We start from the raw sequence: 19199 nt of genomic DNA, 5'->3' as shown, positions 1-19199 counted from the left end.
AGTGAGGCTGGGGGAGAGGGGTCCGCCATCGCAGAGGCTTGAATAGGTAAACAAAGTGGCGGGGAGCTTGAACTGGGTGGAGCCCACTGCAGCTCAAGGAGGCCTTCCTGTCTCTGTAGACTCCACCTCTGGGGGCAGGGCATAACTGAACAAAAGGCAGCAGAAACTTCTGCAGACATAAACATCCCTGTCTGACAGCTTTGAGGAGAGTAGTGATTCTCCCAGCACGGAGTTTGAGATTGGATAGACTGCCTCCTCAAGTGGGTCCCTGATGCCCAAGTAGCCTAACTGGGAGGCATCTCCCAGTAGGGGCCGACTGACACCTCATACAGCCAGGTGCCCCTCTGAGACAAAGCTTCCAGAGGAAGGATCAGGCAGCAACATTTGCTGTTCTGCAATATTTGCTGTACTGCAGCCTCCACTGGTGATACCCAGCCAAACAGGGTCTGGAGTGGACCTCCTGCAAACTCCAACAGACCTGCAGCTGAGGGTCCTGACTGTTATAAGGAAAACTAACAGGAAGGACACCCACACCAAAACCCCATCTGTACATCACCATCATCAAAGACCAAAGGTAGACAAAACCACAAAGATGGAAAGAAACCAGAGCAGAAAAGCTGAAAATTCTAAAATTCAGAGCGCCTTTTCTCCTCCAAAGGAACGCAGCTCCTCACCAGCAATGGAACAAAGCTGGACGGAGAATGACTTTGACGAGTTGAGAGAAGAAGGCTTCAGATGACTGGTAATAAAACACTTCTCTGAGCTAAAGGAGGATGTTTGAACCCATTGCAAAGAAGCTAAAAACTTGAAAAAAGATTAGACGAATGACTAACTAGAATAAACAGTGTAGAAAAGACCTTAAATGACCTGAGGGAGCTGAAAACCATGGCACGAGAACTACGTGATGCACAAGCTTCAGTAGCCGACTTGATCAACTGGAAGAAAGGGTATCAGTGATTGAAGATCCAATGAATTAAATGAAGCAAGAAGCTTAGAGAAAAAAGAATAAAAAAAAAAAAAAAGCCTCCAGGAAATATGGGACTATGTAAAAAGACCAAATCTACATCTGATTGGTGTACCTGAAAGTGATGGGGAGAATGGAACCAAGTTGGAAAACACTCTGTAGGATATTAACCAGGAGAACTTCCCCAACCTAGCAAGGCAGGCCAACATTCAAATTCAGGAAATACAGAGAACGCCACAAAGATACTCCTCGAGAAGAGCTACTCCAAGACACATAATTGTCAGATTCACCAAAGTTGAAATGAAGGAAAAAATGTTAAGGGCAGCCAGAGAGAAAGGTCAGGTTACCTAAGAGGGGAAGCCCATCAGACTAACAGCTGATCTCTCGGCAGAAACTCTACAAGCCAGAAGACAGTGGGGGCCAATATTCAACATTCTTAAAGAAAAGAATTTTCAAGTCAGAATTTCATATCCAGCCAAACTAAGCTTCATAAGTGAATGAGAAATAAAATCCTTTACAGACAAGCAAATGCTGAGAGATTTTGTCACCACCAGGCCTGCCTTACAAGAGCTCCTGAAGGAAGCACTAAACACAGCAAGGAACAACCAGTATCAGCCACTGCAAAAACATGTCAAATTGTAAAGACCATCGATGCTAGGAAGAAACTGCATCAACTAATGAGCAAAATAACCAGCTTACATCATAATGACAGGATCAAATTCACACATAACAATATTAACCTTAAATGTAAATGGGCTAAATGCTCCAATTAAAACACACAGACTGGCAAATTGGATAAAGAGTCAAGACCCATCAGTGTGCTGTATTCAGGAGACCCATCTCACGTGCAGAGACACACATAGGCTCAAAATAAAGGGATGGAGGAAGATCTACCAAGCAAATGGAAAACGAAAAAAGGCAAGGGTTGCAATCCTAGTCTCTAATAAAACAGACTTTAAACCAACAAAGATCAAAAGAGAAAAGGAGGCCATTACATAATGGTAAAGGTATCAATTCAACAAGAAGAGCTAACTATCCTAAATATATATGCACCCAATACGGGAGCACCCAGATTCATAAAGGAAGTCCTTAGAGACCTACAAAGAGACTTAGAATCCCACACAATAATAATGGGAGACTTTAACACCCCACTGTCAACATTAGACAGATCAATGAGACAGAAAGTTAACAAGGATATCCAGGACTTGAACTCAGCTCCGCACCAAGCAGACCTAATAGACATCTACAGAACTCTCCACCCCAAATCAACAGAATATACATTCTTCTCAGCACCACATCGCACTTATTCCAAAATTGACCACATAGTTCGAAGTAAAGCACTCCCCAGCAAATGTGAAAGAACAGAAATTATAACAAACTGCCTCTCAGACCACAGGGCAATCAAACTAGAACTCAGGATTAAGAAACTCACTCAAAACCGCTCAACTACATGGAAACTGAACAACCTGCTCCTGAATGACTACTGGATACATAACGAAATGAAGGCAGAAATAAACATGTTCTTTGAAACCAATGAGAACAAAGACATAACATACCAGAATCTCTGGGAACATTTAAAGCAGTGTGTAGAGGGAAATTTATAGCACTAAATGCCCATAAGAGAAAGCAGGAAAGATCTAAATTTGACACCCTAACATCACAATGAAAAGAACTAGAGAAGCAAGAGCAAACACGTTCAAAAGCTAGCAGAGGCAAGAAATAACTAAGATCAGAGCAGAACTGAAGGAGATAGAGACACAAAAAACCCTTCAAAAAAATCAAAGAATCCAGGAGCTGGTTTTTTGAAAAGATCAACAAAATTAATAGACCACTAGCAAGACTAATAAAGAAGAAAAGAGTGAAGAATCAAATAGATGCAACAAAAAATGATAATGGGGATATCACCATCAACCCCACAGAAATACAAACTACCATCAGAGAATACTATAAACACCTCTACGCAAATAAAGTAAAAAATCTAGAAGAAATGGATAAATTCCTGGACACATACACCCTCCCAAGACTAAACCAGGAAGAAGTTGAATCCCTGAGTAGACCAATAACAGGCTCCGAAATTGAGGCAATAATTAATAGCCTACCAACCAAAAATACTCCAGGACCAGATGGATTCACAGCCGAATTCTACCAGAGGTACAAAGGGGAGCTGCTACCATTCCTTCTGAAACTATTCCAATCAACAGAAAAAGAAGGAATCCTCCCTAACTCATTTTATGAGGCCAATATCATCCTGATACCAAAGCCTGGCAGAGACACAACCAAAAAAGAGAATTTTAGACCAATACCCCTGATGAACATCGATACAAAAATCCTCAATAAAATACTGGAAAACTGAATCCAGCAGCACATCAAAAGGTTTTCCACCATGATCAAGTTGGCTTCATCCCTGGGATGCAAGGCTGGTTCAACATACGAAAATCAATAAATGTAATCCAGTATATAAACAGAACCAAAGACAAAAACCACATGATTATCTCAATAGATGCAGAAAAGGCCTGTGACAAACTTCAACAGCCCTTCATGCTAAAAACTCTCAATAAGTTAGGTATTGATGTGACGTATCTCAAAATAATAAGAGCTATTTATGACAAACTCACAGCCAATATCATACTGAATGGGCAAAAACTGGAAGCATTCCCTTTGAAAACTGGCACAAGACAGGGATGCCCTCTCTCACCACTCCTATTCAACATAGTGTTGGAAGTTCTGGCCAGGGCAATCAGGCAGGAGAAAGAAAGAAAGGGTATTCAATTAGGAAAAGAGGAAGTCAAATTGTCCCTGTTTGCAGATGACATGATTCTATATTTAGAAAACCCCATCATCTCAGCCCAAAATCTCCTTAAGCTGATAAGCAACTTCAGCAAAGTCTCAGGATACAAAACCAATGTGCAAAAATCACAAGCATGCCTATACACCAATAACAGACAAACAGAGAGCCAAATCCTGAGGGAACTCCCATTCACAATTGCTTCAAAGAGAATAAAATACCTAGGAATCCAACTTACAAGGGATGTGAAGGACCTCTTCAAAGAGAACTACAAACCACTGCTCAATGAAATAAAAGAAGACACAAACAAATGGAAGAACATTCCATGCTCATGGATAGGAAGAATCAATATCATGAAAATGGCCATACTGCCCAAGGTAACTTATAGATTCAATGCCATCCCCATCAAGCTACCAATGACTTTCTTCACAGAATTGGAAAAAACTACTTTAAAGTTCATATTGAACCAAAAAAGAGCCAGCATTGCCAAGACAATCCTAAGCCAAAAGAAAAAAGCTGGAGGCATCACGCTACCTGACTTCAACTACACTACAAGGCTATAGTAACCAAAACAGCATGGTACTGGTACCAAAACAGAGATATAGACCAGTGGAACAGAACAGAGCCCTCAGAAATAGTACCACACATCTACAACCATCTGATCTTTGACAAACCTGACAAAGACAAGAAATGGGGAAAGGAGTCCCTATTTAATAAATGGTGCTGGGAAAACTGGCTAGCCATATGTACAAAGCTGAAACTGGATCCCTTCCTTATACCTTATATAAAACTTAATTCAAGATAGACTAAAGACTTAAATGTTAGACCTAAAACCATGAAAACCCTAGAAGAAAACCTAGGCAATACCATTCAGGACATAGGCATGGGCAAGGACTTCATGACTAAAACACCAAAAGCAATGGCAACAAAAGCCAAAATTGACAAATGGGATCTTATTAAACTAAAGAGCTTCTGCACAGCATAAGAAACTACCATCAGAGTGAACAGGCAACCTACAGAGTGGGAGAAAATTTTTACAATCTACCCACCCGACAAAGGGCTAATATCCAGAATCTACAGAGAACTCAAACAAATTTACAAGAAAAAAACAAACCCCATCAAAAAGTGGGTGAAGGATATGAACAGACACTTCTCAAAAGAAGACATTTATGCAGCCAAAAGACACATGAAAAAATGCTCATCATCACTGGCCATCAGAGAAATGCAAATCAAAACCACAAAGAGATACCATCTCACACCAGTTAGAATGGCGATCATTAAAAAGTCAGGAAACAACAGGTGCTGGAAAGGATGTGGAGAAATAGGAACACTTTTACACTGTTGGTGGGAATGCAAACTAGTTCAACCATTGTGGAAGACAGAGTGGCAATTCCTCAAGGATCTAGAACTAGAAATACCATTTGACCCAGCAATCCCATTACTGGGTATATACCCAAAGGATTATAAATCATGCTGCTATAAAGACACATGCACACGTATGTTTATTGCGGCACTATTCACAATAGCAAAGACTTGGAACCAACCCAAATGTCCATCAATGATAGACTGGATTAAGAAAATGTGGCACATATGCACCATGGAATACTATGCAGCCATAAAAAAGGATGAGTTCATGTCCTTTGTAGAGACATGGATGAAGCTGGAAACCATCATTTTTAGCAAACTACTGCAAGGACTGAAAACCAAACACCGCATGTTCTATCTCGTAGGTGAGAATTGAACAACGAGAACACTTGGACACAGGGTGGGGAATATCACACACTGGGGCCTGTCGTGGGGTGGGAGGAGGGGGGAGGGATTGCATTAGGAGATATACCTAATGTAAATGATGAGTTAATGGGTGCAGCACACCAACATGGCACATGTATACATATGTAACAAACCTGCACATTGTGCACATGTACCCTAGAACTTAAAGTATAATTTAAAAAAATAAATAAGATAAATATTAGTTCATTACTTATAAAAAATAAATAAATAAATAAATTTCAGGACTCTGTTTCCTTCTTTAGGCACCCGGGCTCACCAATCAGACATAATTTTTGCCCAAAGCCCGACTGCAGAGTGGGGACTATCTGGAATTTTAGGATCCCTCCTTAGACTAGCAGGCCTAACGAAGGCTATTCCCGAAGCTAGGATATGGGGAGCCTCAGAAATTATATCCTTCCTATTCATATGATAAGAAGTGAGGACAAAAGGCATCACTCTTCCAACCCTGGAGATCCCTTCCCTTCCTCAGGGTATGGCTCTCCACTCCATTTTGAGGCACATCAGCTTTATAGGACAAGAGCAAGGTCCCAATACCAACAGGAGAAAATGCTTAGGACTCTAACAGGTTTTCGAAAATGCGTCAATAAGGCCCACTAAATCCGATTTTTCTTGGTCCTCTTTGTGAGCTAAGAGGAAAGGCAAAGGTACAGGTTTTCGAGAATGCGTCAGTAAGGGCCACTAAATCTGACATTCCTTGGTCCTCTTTGTGGTCTAGGAGGAAAACTATTGTTTCCACTGCTGCTTCGGTGAGCACAACTATTCTGAACAGCAGGGTCCACGGACCGTAGCAGGTTCTTCGGCGGGGGAAAAAACCACAGGCAGTTTTCTCTTTCTGATGGGAAACGCTCAGGCATCAACAGGCTCACCCCTGAAATGTATCCTAAGCCACTGGGACCAATTTGACCCAAAAAACCTGAAAAAGAAGCAGCTTACTTTTTCCGCACTATGGCCTGGCCCCAATATTCTCTCTCTGATGGGGAAAAATGGCCAACTGAGGGAAGTATAAATTACAATACTATCCTGCAGCTTGACCTTTTCTGTAAGAGGGAAGGCAAATGGAGTGAAATATCTTACGTCCAAGCTTTCTTTTCATTGCAAGATAATTCACAACTATGCAAAGCTTGCAATCTACATCCCACAGGAGGACCTCTCAGCTTACCTCCATATCCTAGCTTCCCTACAGCTCCCCTTCCTATTAATGATAAGCCTCCTCTAATCTCCCCCACCCAGAAGGAAACAAGCAAGAAATCTCCAAGGGACCACAAAAAAACCCCAGGCTATCGGTTACATCCCCTTCAAGCTGTAGGGGAAGGGAAATTTGGCCCAACCCGGATACATGTCCCTTCTACCTCTCTGATTTAAAGCAGATCAAGGTAGACCTGGGGAAGTTTTCAGATAATCCTGATAGGTATTATGTCCTACAGGGTCTAGGGCAAACCTTCAACCTCACTTGGAGAGATGTCTTGCTATTGTTAGACCAAACCCTGGCCTTTAATGAGAAGAATGTGGCTTTAGCTGCAGCCCAAGAGTTCGAAGATACCTGGTCTCTTAGTCAAGTAAATGACAGAATAACAGCCAAAGAAAGGGATAAATTCACTACCAGTCAGCAAGCCATCCCCAGTATGGATCCCCACTGGGACCCAGACTCAGATCATGGGGACTGGAGTCACAAACATCTGTTGACCTGTGTTCTAGAAGGACTAAGGAGAATTAGGAAAAAGCCCATGAATTATTCAATGATGTCCACCATAACTCAGGGAAAGGAAGAAAATCTTACTGCCTTGCTCCAGCGGCTACGGGAGGCCTTAAGAAAATATACTCCCGTCACCTGACACCCTTGAGGGTTAATTGATCCTCAAAGATAAGTTTATTATGCAATCAGCTGCAGATATCAGGAGAAAGCTCTAAAAGTGAGCCCTGGGCCCTGAACAAAATCTGGAGGCATTATTAAACCTGGCAACCTCAGTGTTCTATAATAGGGACCAAGAGGAACAGGATGAAAAGGAAAAGCAAGATAAGAGAAAGGCCGCAGCCTTAGTCATGGCCCTCAGACAAACAAACCTTGATGGTTCAGAGAGGACAGAAAATGGAGCAGGGCAATAACCCGGTAGGGCCAGTTATCAGTGTGGTTTGCAAGGACACTTTAAAAAAGACTGTCCAATGAGAAACAAGCCGCCCCCTCACCCATGTCCACTATGCCAGGGAATCCCTAGAAGGCACCCTGCCCTAGAAAACAAAGGTTCTCTGAGCCAGAGGCCCCCAACTAGATGATCCAACAACAGGACTGAGGGTGCTCAGGGCAAGCGCCAGCTCATGTCATCATCCTCACTGAGACTCGGGTAGGTTTAACCATTGAGGGCCAGGAAATTGACTTCCTCCTGGTCACCAGCGCAGCCTTCTCAGTGTTAATCTCCTGCCCCAGACAGCCGTCCTCAAGGTCCATTACCATCCTAAGAATCCTGGGACAGCCTGTAACCAGGTATTTCTCCCACCTTCTCAGTTGTAATTGGGAGACTTTGCTCTTTTCACGTGCCTTTCTTGTTATGCCTGAAAGTCCCACACCCTTATTAGGGAGGGAGATACTAGCCAAAGCTGGAGTTATTATTTGCATGAATAACAAGTTACCCATTTGTTGTCCCCTAGTTGAGGAGGGAATCAACCCTGAAGTCTGGGCATTGGAAGGACTAAAAATGCCCACCCAGTCCAAATCAGGCTAAAAGACCCCACCACTTTTCCTTATCAAAGGCAATATCCCTTAAGGCCTGAAGCTCTTAAAGGATTACAGGATATTGTTAGACATTTAAAAGCTCAAGGCTTAGTAAGAAAATGCAGCAGTCCCTGCAACACCCCAATTCTAGGAGTACAAAAACCCAACAGTCAGTGGAGACTGGTGCAAGATCTTAGACTCATCAATGAGGCAGTAATTCCTCTATATCCAGTTGTACCCAACCCCTATACCCTGCTCTCTCAAATACCAGAAGAAGCAGAATGGTTCACTGCTCTGGACCTCAAGGATGCCTTCTTCTGCACTCCCCTGCACTCTGACTCTCAGTTTCTCTTTGCCTTTGAGGATCCCACAGACCACACATCCCACATCGACAGTCTTGCCTCAAGGGTTTAGGGATAGCCCTCATCTGTTTGATCAGCCACTGGCCCAAGATCTAGGCCACTTCTCAAGTCCAGGCACTCTGGTCCTTCAGTATGTGGATGATTTACTTTTGGATACCAGTTTGGAAGCCTCATGCCAGCAGGCTACTCTAGATCTCTTGAACTTTCTAGGTAATCGAGGGTACAAGGCGTCTAAATTGAAGACCCAGCTCTGCCTACAACGAGTCAAATATCTACGCCTAATCTTAGCCAGAGGAACCAGGGCCCTCAGCAAGGAACAAATACAACCTATACTGGCTTATCCTTGCCCTATGACATGAAAACAGTTGCAGGGGTTCCTTGGGATCACCAGCTTTTGCCAACTATGGATCTCCGGCTACAGCAAGATGGCCAGGCCACTCTATATGCTAATCAAGGAGACCCAGAGGGCAAATACTGTACCTTGTAGAATAGGAACCAGAGGCAAAAACAGCCTTCAAAACCTTAAAGCAGGCCCTAGTACAAGCTCCAGCCTTAAGCCTTCCCACAGGACAAAACTTCTCTTTATATGCCACAGAGAGTGGGAATAGCTCTTGGAGCACTTACTCAAACTCATGGGACAACCCCATAACCAGTGGCATACCTAAGTAAGGAAATTGATGTAGTAGTAAAAGACTGGCCTCACTGTTTACGGGTAGTTGCAGCGGTGGCCATCTTAGTATCAGAGGGTATCAAAATAACACAAGGAAAGGATCTCACTGTCTGGACTACTCATGATGTAAATGGCATACTACGTGCCAAAGGAAGTTTATGGCTATCAGACAACCGCCTGCTTAGATACCAGGTGCTACTCCTTAAGGGACCGGTGCTTCAAATATGTACTTGTGCAGCCCTCAACCCTGCTACTTTTCTCCCAGAGGATGGAGAACCAATCGAGCATGACTGCCAACAAATTGTGGCCCAGACTTACGCCACCCAAGAGGATCTCTTAGAAGTCCCCTTAGCTAATCCTGACCTTAACCTATATATCGACGAAAGTCCATTTGTGGAGAATGGGATACAAAGGGCAGGTTATGCCATAGTTAGTGATGTAACAGTACTTGAAAGTAAGCCTCTTCCCCCAGGGACCAGCACCCAGTTAGCAGAACTAGTGGCACTTACCCGAGGCTTAGAACTGGGAAAAGAAAAAAGAATAAATGTGTATACAGATAGCAAGTATGTTTATCTAATCCTACATGCCCATGCTGCAATATGGAAAGAAAGGGAGTTCCTAACCTCTGGGAGAACCCCCATTAAATACCTCAAGGAAATCATGAAGTTATTGCATGCAGTGCAAAAACCCAAGGAGGTGGCAGTCTTACACTGCCAAAGCCATCAAAAAGGAGAAGGAAAAAAGGCAGAAGGAAACCGTCAGGCAGACGCTGAGGCCAAAATTGCTGCCAGGCAGAATCTCCCATTAGGAACACCTATGGAGGAACCCTTGGTATGGAACAACCCTCTCCAAGAGAATAACCCCCAGTATTCCCTGACTGAAACAGAATGGGGACTTTCACGGGGGCATATTTTTCTCCCCTCGGGGTGGTTAACAACAGAAGAGGGAAAGGTACTCATACCCAAAGTCAGCCAGTGGAAAATACTTAAGACCCTCCACCAAACTTTTCATATAGGTATTGAGAACACTCATCAAATGGCCATATCCCTATTTACAGGGCCAAATCTCCTCCACACCATCCAGCAAGTAGTCAAAACCTGTGAAGTGTGCCAAAGGAATAATCCCTTGGTCCATCGTAAGGCCCCTCTGGGGGAACAAAGAATAGGGCACTATCCCGGAGAGGACTGGCAGTTAGACTTCACCCATATGCCTAAGTCAAGGGGATTTCAATACTTGTTGGTCTGTGTTCATACCTTTATAAATTGGATAGAAGCCTTCCCCTGCAAGACAGAGAAGGCCGAGGAAGTGGTTTAAGTCCTAATTCATGAAATAATTCACGAGCAATGAAAAGCCAATACACAGCCCTGTAACCACGAAACCGTCTTAACTTTCCAAGCCCCTTTATGCATCCAGCGCAACCTGTTATCAGGCCCGCCCCTGGGGCACCTACTATCCCATCAGCATAATTACACCCTACAACTTCAAGCCCCAACTGATCATAGTAACTTCTGAGTCACCCAAACAGCTCTATTCAGATGGCCTGTCTGCTTCTCATGGCCTCCAAAAATCATCACTTCCTCCCTGCTTAACAAACGGTCCGGGTTTTGTAATGGCAAACATACTCCCTGCATGACCATTCACCTCTGGACCCCCTGCAGCAGCGCCCCCACCGCTAGTGAATGCCTTCTCATCCCTTCTTTCAATTACTTTCTTGAATGCTTCCTAGTAGATACAAAACGGTTTTTTCTCCAATGGGAAAATAGAACACAGAGAGCCACTCAGTTTGCTCCCAACACCCCTTCCCAGCCGCTCACCAGAGCCACCTTGGCAAGTACTTTAGGAGTATGGGAAAATGAAAACAACAAATTCACACACCTTTTTAACATACACAACCAGTTCTGTCTACCCAGCGAAGCCATATTCTTCTTATGTGGAACTTCAACCTATATCTGCCTCCCCACCAACTAGACAGGCACCTGCACCTTAGTCTTCCTAAGTCCCAACATTGACATTGCCCCAGGAAATCAGACCCTATCAGTGCCCCTCAAAGCTCAAGTCCATCAGCGCAGGGCCATACAACTAATACCGCTACTTATAGGGTTAGAAATGGCCACCACTACAGGAACCAGAATAGCCAGTTTATCTACTTCATTATCCTACTACCACACACTCTCAAAGGATTTCTCAGACAGTTTGCAAGAAATAACAAAATCTATCCTTACTCTACAATCCCAAATAGACTGTTTGGCAGCGGTGACTCTCCAAAACCACCGAGGCCTAGACCTCCTCACTGCTGAGAAAGGAGGACTTTGCACCTTCTTAGGGGAAGAGTGTTGCTTTTATACTAACCAGTCAGGGATAGTACGAGATGTCACCAGGTGTTTATAGGAAAAGGCTTCTGAAATCAGACAATGCCTTTCAAACTCATCCCAACCTCTGGAGTTGGGCGACATGGCTTCTCCCCTTTCTAGGTCCTGTGACAGCCATCTTGCTATTACTCGCCTTCAGGCCCTGTGTTTTTAATCTCCTTGTCAAATTTGTTTCCTTCAGGATCGAGGCCATCAAGCTACAGATGGTCTTACAAATGGCACCCCAAATGAGCTCAACTCACAACTTCTACTGAGGACCCCTGGACCAACCCACTGGCCCTCTGACTGGCCTAGAGAATTCACCTCCAGAGGACACTACAACTGCAGGGCCCCTTCTTCACCCCTATCCAGCAAGAAGTAACTAGAGCGGTCATCACCCAATTCCCAACAGCAGCTGGGGTGTCCTGTTTAGATGGGGGTGGGGGGAGATTGAGAGGTGAAGCCAGCTGGACTTCCTGGGTTGAGTGCAGACTTGGAGAACTTTTCTGTCTTACAAGACGATTGTAAAATGCACCAATCAGCACTCTGTAAAAACACACCAATCAGTGCTCTGTAGCTAGCAAGAAGATTCTAAAATGCACCAACCAGCGCTCTGTAAAATGCACCAATCAGCGCTCTATAAAATGCACCAATCAGCGCTCTGTAAAATGCACCAATCAGCAGGATCCTAAAAGTAGCCAATCGCAGGGAGAACTGAAAAAAGTGCACTCGGATAGGAAAGAAACAGAACGTGGGAGGGGCCAATAAGGGGATAAAAGCTGGCCACTCCAGCCAGCAGCGACAACCCGCTCAGGTCCCCTTCCACACTGTGGAAGCTTTGTTCTTTTGCTCTTCACAATAAACCTTGCTACCGCTCACTCTTTGGGTCTGTGCCAGCTTTAAGAGCTATAACACTCACCGCCAAGGTCACGGCTTCATTCTTGAAGTCAGCAAGACCACAAACCCACCAGAAGGAACCAACTCTGGACACACTAACACTTAAAAGACACAATAGATGGGGCACAGTGGCTCATGCCTGCAGTCTCAGCACTTTGGGAGGCTGAGATCAGCAGATCACTTGAGGCCAGGAGTTCAAAGATCAGCCTGGACAACTTAGCAAAACCCTGTCTTTACTAAAAAGAAAAAAATTAGCCTGGTGTGGTGGCACACACCTGTAATCTCAGCTACTTGGAGGCTGAGACATGAGAATTGCTTGAACCCAAGAGGCAGAGGTTGCAGTGAGCTGAGATCGTGCCACTGTACTCCAACCTGGGCAACAGAGTGAGACTCTGTCTCCAAAAAAAAAAAAAAAAAAACACAAGCAGCCGGGTGGCTCACATCTGTAATCCCAGCATTTTGGGAGGCCAAGGCAGGCGGATCACCTGAGGTTGGGAGTTCAAGACCAGCCTGACCAACATGGAGAAACCTCATCTCTACTAAAAATACAACAAAAATTAGCCAAAGGTGGTGGCGCATGCCTGTAATCCCAGGTACTCAGGAGGCTGAGACAGGACAATCGCTTGAACCTGGGAGGCAGAGGTTGTGGTGAGCCAAGATTGCACCATTGCACTCCAGCCTGGGCAACAAGGGCAAAATCCGTCAAAAAAAAAAAAAAAAAAAAAAAAAAGCAAAACAACACACCACAAGTTTGTTAACTACTTTGAAGAGGAAATTACATTTTAGTGATTTTCACATGAACATATACCACTTTTGTAAGCAGAATAAGCAAAGAAATCAAAACTCAACACACTGATGTGTGTGATGACCCTCAGAATCCCTTAGAGGCTGCAGCCCTATTGCCCCCTACTCTCTCCATATATGTCTACATTCAAATACTTAAGCGCCTTCGTGCGCAACTTACTAGGCCCTGAGGATAAATAATAGCGACACAGAGTCCCTGCTTACAGAAGCAGGGACTTGTAATCAAAAAGGACCTTGTAATCAAAAAGAAAACAAAGTGTGGGAGTACTATGAGGGTGAAAGCACGGCATCCAAATGGAAACATGTAACAGGAGAACCTAACCTCACCTTGAGGAAGATCCACAGGAGAGGAGCACCAGCACTTTCTCCTGTGGGCTGACTACCGACAGAGTAATGCCATGGCCACTATCACTTTACGCCAACTCTACAGTCTGAAAATCAAACAGTGGATGGTGTATGGTGAACACTGAAAAGAATACCCCTCATTTCACGAAGCCCAGCAGCACTGTGACAACTGTGGAAGTGATGATCATGTATACTGTATCCCTTTGATAAAGCCAGAGTGGAAACAAAGAACTTATCCAAGGACTGGATCAAGAAGCTGGGAAAGGAGATGCAAATTCTATGCCCTGTCTCAGCATGAAAACAGGCTGATGAAAAGGGACCTCACTGCTTCATAAGTAGCTTTCACACTTTTGCACAGTATGACTGTCATGCAGAATTTATCCCAGTTTATGACCTAAAAGAAGGAATCAAGTCCTTGCTTATCATTCTCAAACAGGTGATAGACAAGATGAAGAATATCAAGAAGAACCACAGTTCAGCCTAAAACCCCACATGTTCACAAAAGACTGAAGAAATTACTGAAAACCTTTTATTAATATTTCCTCAAATACTCTCTTGTGCATTCTTTTTATTTTGAGCTCCTCCTGCTCCCTAGAAAAACCTGTGGTGCATATATATGTATATGTATGTGTATACATATATATATATATTTTTAAACCAGTTCTGTTCATAGATGAAACTCTGAAGTAAAGAGAATCAAATACTTAAAGTATTCATTATCTTGAAAAATGAAGAACTGACATATGTAAGCACCCTTGTGTAATCAAGTGCTGATTCTTGGTATGCAAAGGAAATAGTACAAGATTCAGGCCAGTGCAGTGGCTAACGCCTGTAATCCCAGCACTCTGAGAGGCCGAAGCAGGCTGATCACTTGAGGTCAGGAGTTCGAGACCAGCCTGGCCAACATGGTGAAACCCCATCTCTACTAAAAATACAAAATTTAGCCGAGCATGGTGGCGTGTGCCTGTAATCCCAGCTACTCGGGAGGCTGAGACGGGAGAATTGCTTGAACCCGGGAGGCGGAGGTTGCCGTGAGCCGAGATTATGCCACTGCACCCCAGCCTGGGCAACAGAGTGACACTCCGTCTCAGAGAAGAAAAAAAAAAAAAAAAAAGAAAGAAAAGAAATAGTATAAGATTCATAACCTTTTTTAAAAGTTACTTTAATCAGTGTTTCCATTTCATTCTTCAACTATTGGTTATCTTATTCTACCCAATAAGAGCACAGATGTAGTTAGTACACCTTTCTGCCACACGTCAGCAGAAAATTCCCAAAAGCAAATCCCCACTTCCTCTATAACAACCAATTCCTAAAGACAAATTATCTTCTTTCTCTCTTTTGTATGGGTTTCTCAGAGGTAAATAGCATGCAATGTTTTAATACAGTGCTATGAACATAATTAGACTATGGTCCTAGTTTGCTATTATTTTAACTCTGCCAAGTTTCAGTTTTGGTTCCTTGGTATATAAAATGAAAGACTGGAATCTAAAGTTCTCTGAATCACCTTTCAGTACTGACACTCAATGAGGCATACCATACACATACAAGTAAAAAAATAAGCATAGCGTTGTGGAAAGAATAAACAGACCTGAGCTAAAACTCCCCCGACACCTATGGGTTGCCTGGCATTGGACAAATTATTTACTCTTAGAGACCTCTTTCCTTATTTGCTACCTACCTATTATGACCAACAAATAAAAGAATATAAATAATTTGTTAAAAGTGCTTAGCATGATAAGGCCCCAATCCTCCAGTAAGTGATTCATTCTCACTTACCAGCAAGTTTTCACTCTTGACAGTTCTTTCTTTGGGGGGTTGGGGAGGGATGGGGAGGAACAGAGTCTCACTCTGTTGCCCGGGCTGGAGTGCAATGGCAAGATATCTTGGCTTACTGCAACCTCCACCTCCCGAGTTCAAGCGTTCCTCGTGCCTTAGCCTCTCAGACAGTTCTTTCTTAATACTTTTTTTTTTTTTTTTTTTTACTATTTATAAACAAACTTCAGTGACTAGACAGGATTTACAGTTTAACAAATTAGGGGGTAATTTCATTCTAACACATTCAGAACTATTTTATAAACATATATGCAGAATAATAACTCAGAATAACAATTTAGAACTGCCAAATAATGTATTCGGTGCTGCACACTGCCGTAACAGTGCCTTAACAATTTTACATACCTTGTATACCATATAAAACTGAAACAGAACTTCATAAAAAGTGAAATCTATCCACAACGTGTATGACTAACTACAACATTAGATACAAAAAGGGTCCCTGTCATTTTATTAGGGGATATAGAATCTTTTGAATAAATGCTTCCCCTTTTTTACCATCTTTGCAGTTCAGAGTTCCAATTACTGCTAAACAAAATTAACAGAAGGCAAATTCCAAGAGACTTTCAGTAAAGAAAGGCTGAACACCCCAAAATCATTCAGCATATTTACAATATGTAAATTATCACAAAGCAAAACCTTTATACAAATCATGAAATACAGCCCAATAGAGTAAAAAGCCCTAGGATAGAAAGTAGTGAAAGACTCATTAACAGTAGCGTTGACACATGGCTTCAATTGCAACTGTAACAATTGCATGACTGATCTGTTTGTCAACTGTGGCACGTGTTCCCAGTCAGGGGTTCTCCTAAATGAAAGTTAGAATCATAAGACATTTAAAGATTGTGCAGGAACAGCATTATTCGTACTTGGTACTAGAAAGCAGTAAACCGATTCTGACTTGGTTAAATTTAAAAATCTCTTTCAGTTGTAATACACAAGAACTTCACTGTTAGGCCGTGCGCGGTGGCTCACGCCTGTAATCCCAGCACTTTGGGAGGCCGAGGCGGGAGGATCGATTGGGCCCAGGAGTTCGACGTTCCAGTGAGCCATGATCGTGTCACTGCACTCCAGACTGGGCGACAGAGCGAAACCATACCTCATTCGTTCATTCATTCATTCATAATAAAATAAGTACAACGCACTTCTACATAATCTAAGCATATGGAAATCCACGGTATAAACTGGTCCATCCTCCACATGGAAATTAACTTCAGCTATATTATCTCCCCCACCTAAGAGCCAGTGCCTGAAAGCCCCCCCGAATACGCTGATGTAGCTTTTTACTGTATCACTTAGGTGAAAAGATTCTTTCCTTAAATATGAAAAGAAAAACTATGCAGTAATGACACAAAAAGAATATGTTAACTGTAAAGTCAAGATTATGAAAGGTTCCCGTGCCTCAGAGTTTTTTTAGGAGCAATCTGGGGCTGCGAATTTTCCCGTCGCCGCCAGCTGGACCGACAGACGAGGCTGGAAAGGGTTATCAACATACCTGGAGGAAGCTGCAAATTAGCAGGAAACTGGATTGTCGTGGTGTTGGGGGCTTTCACGGCGACTATCTGAGGAGCAGGCAGCCTAGGGCCGCTGCTGAGTTTAGGAGGGGCGCTGACCGGAGCCACTTTGGTCACCAGGGTCCCCACGGGGGACCGCAGGGGCTGGGACGCCGTGGGCTCCACGCAGACGCTGACAGGAGCCTTAGTCACGGCGCCCAGGGCCACCGGAGTGCTCTCCACCCGCACCGCCAGCGCCCCGGCCGGGGCCATGGTCACGGTCCCCGAGGCGCTCACAGCAGCCGGGGGAGCGGCGCCGGCGGGTTCGGTGAGGCCGGCGGGCATCCCCCAGGGGCTCAGCGGCAGCTGCGGCGCTGCGGTTCCGGGAGCAGAAGTGAGGGGAGGCTTGGCGCGCGGCAGCCGACTCCGGTGAGGTTCGGGCTCCACAGCATCGCTGGGGAGAGGCGCGGGGGCCGCAGCAGCGAAGTCAGTGACGGGCGCCGGCTGCACGGCAGGACACGCGCGTCCCAGACCTTCCTCTCGTCCGCGCGAGCCTGGGCTGCCCCCGGAGCGACACCCGCCCGACCTCTCGCAGCTTCCTCAGCGGCGCTCACACGTGCGCTGCCTCAGCCCTGCGCCTCAGGCTCGGGTCCCGCTGCGGGGGAGCCTGGACTTGCGGCTCCCGGAAGGTCGTCGCTCACACCTCGAGCCTAACTGCGCAGCTGCTCCCCCGCCAGAAATTTCAAAACTACGAACCCCGAGCGCCCACAGCCCCCTACACGCGATTGGCACGGCCCGGCCGCGCGGCCACGCCAGCCATGTTTATATAGCCACGCGGAGACCTCGCGCACGCGCCCAGGCCGCCGCCACCGCCCCGGGTTTCCCCGGGATCCGGCCTCGTGATTGGCCAAGGAACGGAGCCGCGCCCGTGACGACACTGGGGACGGCTCCAGGGAGCGTTAAAATCTTCCCCAGAGTCGCCAGCAAGGAGGGGCGATGCCAGAAACCTATCACGTGGGAGGGGCAAGCTGCACTTGGAAAACTGCGGCATCCGTGTTCCTCTCCTTGTGTCCCCTGTAGTGTGTTCCTCGAAAAGCCAGGACTAGACTATCTCCAGGATTCTATTTTTTAAGGAGAAAATGGGGAGGACTGATTTCCGAGAAGAGTGACTCAATAAGAATTCAATCACGCATTTTCACAGTTTTTCTCTGCTGTCTTCACACTGAAGCGTTGCTAAAATTAGCAGTTAGAATTGACATTGTAAAAATTAAAATGGTGTATAGTTTTATAGTCTGTGAGATGTGCCTATTTTCATATTTTAGAGTTAAACTGCCTAAAATCTTAAATGGAAAATCGTTTCTTCTTTGGTGCTGCTATAGCTGTCTCTATCACCTCTAAACATTAAAATTGTATGTCTGTCTTCTTCAAAACTTAATGCCTTTTGATATCTATATAATTGGATTCTAGCACTTAGATATTAAGCGCGATCCTAGGTATTATCTGAATAAATAAAAGGTGTTGAGTGAATCGATATGAAAAACTTGCCTGTTTGTAATGCAGTCAGAGAAGATGCCTTAATTTCAAGCTAAAGTCATTATATTGTATGTTTGTAGGAACCAACACTGCACTGAAAGGCGATTTTACAAGTAGGCAGATTCTATGATCTGAATGTTGTGGTGTTTTGTTTTGTTTTGTTTTGTTTTGTTTTGGAAACAGGATCTAACTCTGTCACCCAGGCTGGAGTGCAGTGGCACCATTGGCTCATTGCAGCCTCCACCTCGTGGGCTCAAGTGATCATCCTACCCTCCTACCTCAGATTCCCCAGTAGCTGGAACTACAGGGGAGCGGCACTATGCCTAGCAAAAACGGGATCTCGTTATACCGTCCAGGCTGGTCTCCAATTCCTGAGCTCCTGCCTGGGCCTCCCAAAGTGCTAGGATTATACCCCCAACTGAGTGTTAAAATGCTAAAGCTGGAGTTGATAATATTAGAAGGTGGGGCCTTTGAAAGGTGATTAGATCATAAGGGTGGCGCCCTCATGAATGGGATTCCATTCAGGACAAATCATGTTAAAGTGATGAATATGTTAACTTGATTTAATTATTTCACGACACATGAAAACGTAACATGATACCTCATGAATACATACAATTATTATTTGTTAGTTAAATACATTAAATAAATAATTTTTTTAAAAAAA

The 19199-nt window shown here is 44.4% G+C and overlaps 1 protein-coding gene across 2 annotated transcripts in view; it reads right to left on the bottom strand.

The window, feature by feature from the left end:
• The window catches only part of TAF4B (TATA-box binding protein associated factor 4b), a 164819-nt gene extending 146859 nt beyond the window's left edge, over window positions 1-17960 (bottom strand). The window contains exon 1 of one of the 2 annotated variants that reach the window (XM_004059269.5): window positions 17002-17960. In XM_004059269.5, the coding sequence (XP_004059317.2) occupies window positions 17002-17344 (343 nt within the window). In that variant the 5' untranslated portion in view covers window positions 17345-17960. The remainder of the gene's footprint in view (window positions 1-17001) is intronic. The other variant, XM_055368362.2, reaches the window with a different exon arrangement.
• Window positions 17961-19199: the final 1239 nt, after the last annotated feature.

This window comes from Gorilla gorilla, chromosome 17, assembly GCF_029281585.2.
Source record: "Gorilla gorilla gorilla isolate KB3781 chromosome 17, NHGRI_mGorGor1-v2.1_pri, whole genome shotgun sequence".
Lineage (NCBI taxonomy): Eukaryota > Metazoa > Chordata > Mammalia > Primates > Hominidae > Gorilla > Gorilla gorilla.
Note: the sequence above shows the minus strand (reverse complement) of the source record. Positions and strands in the feature narration are given on the sequence as shown.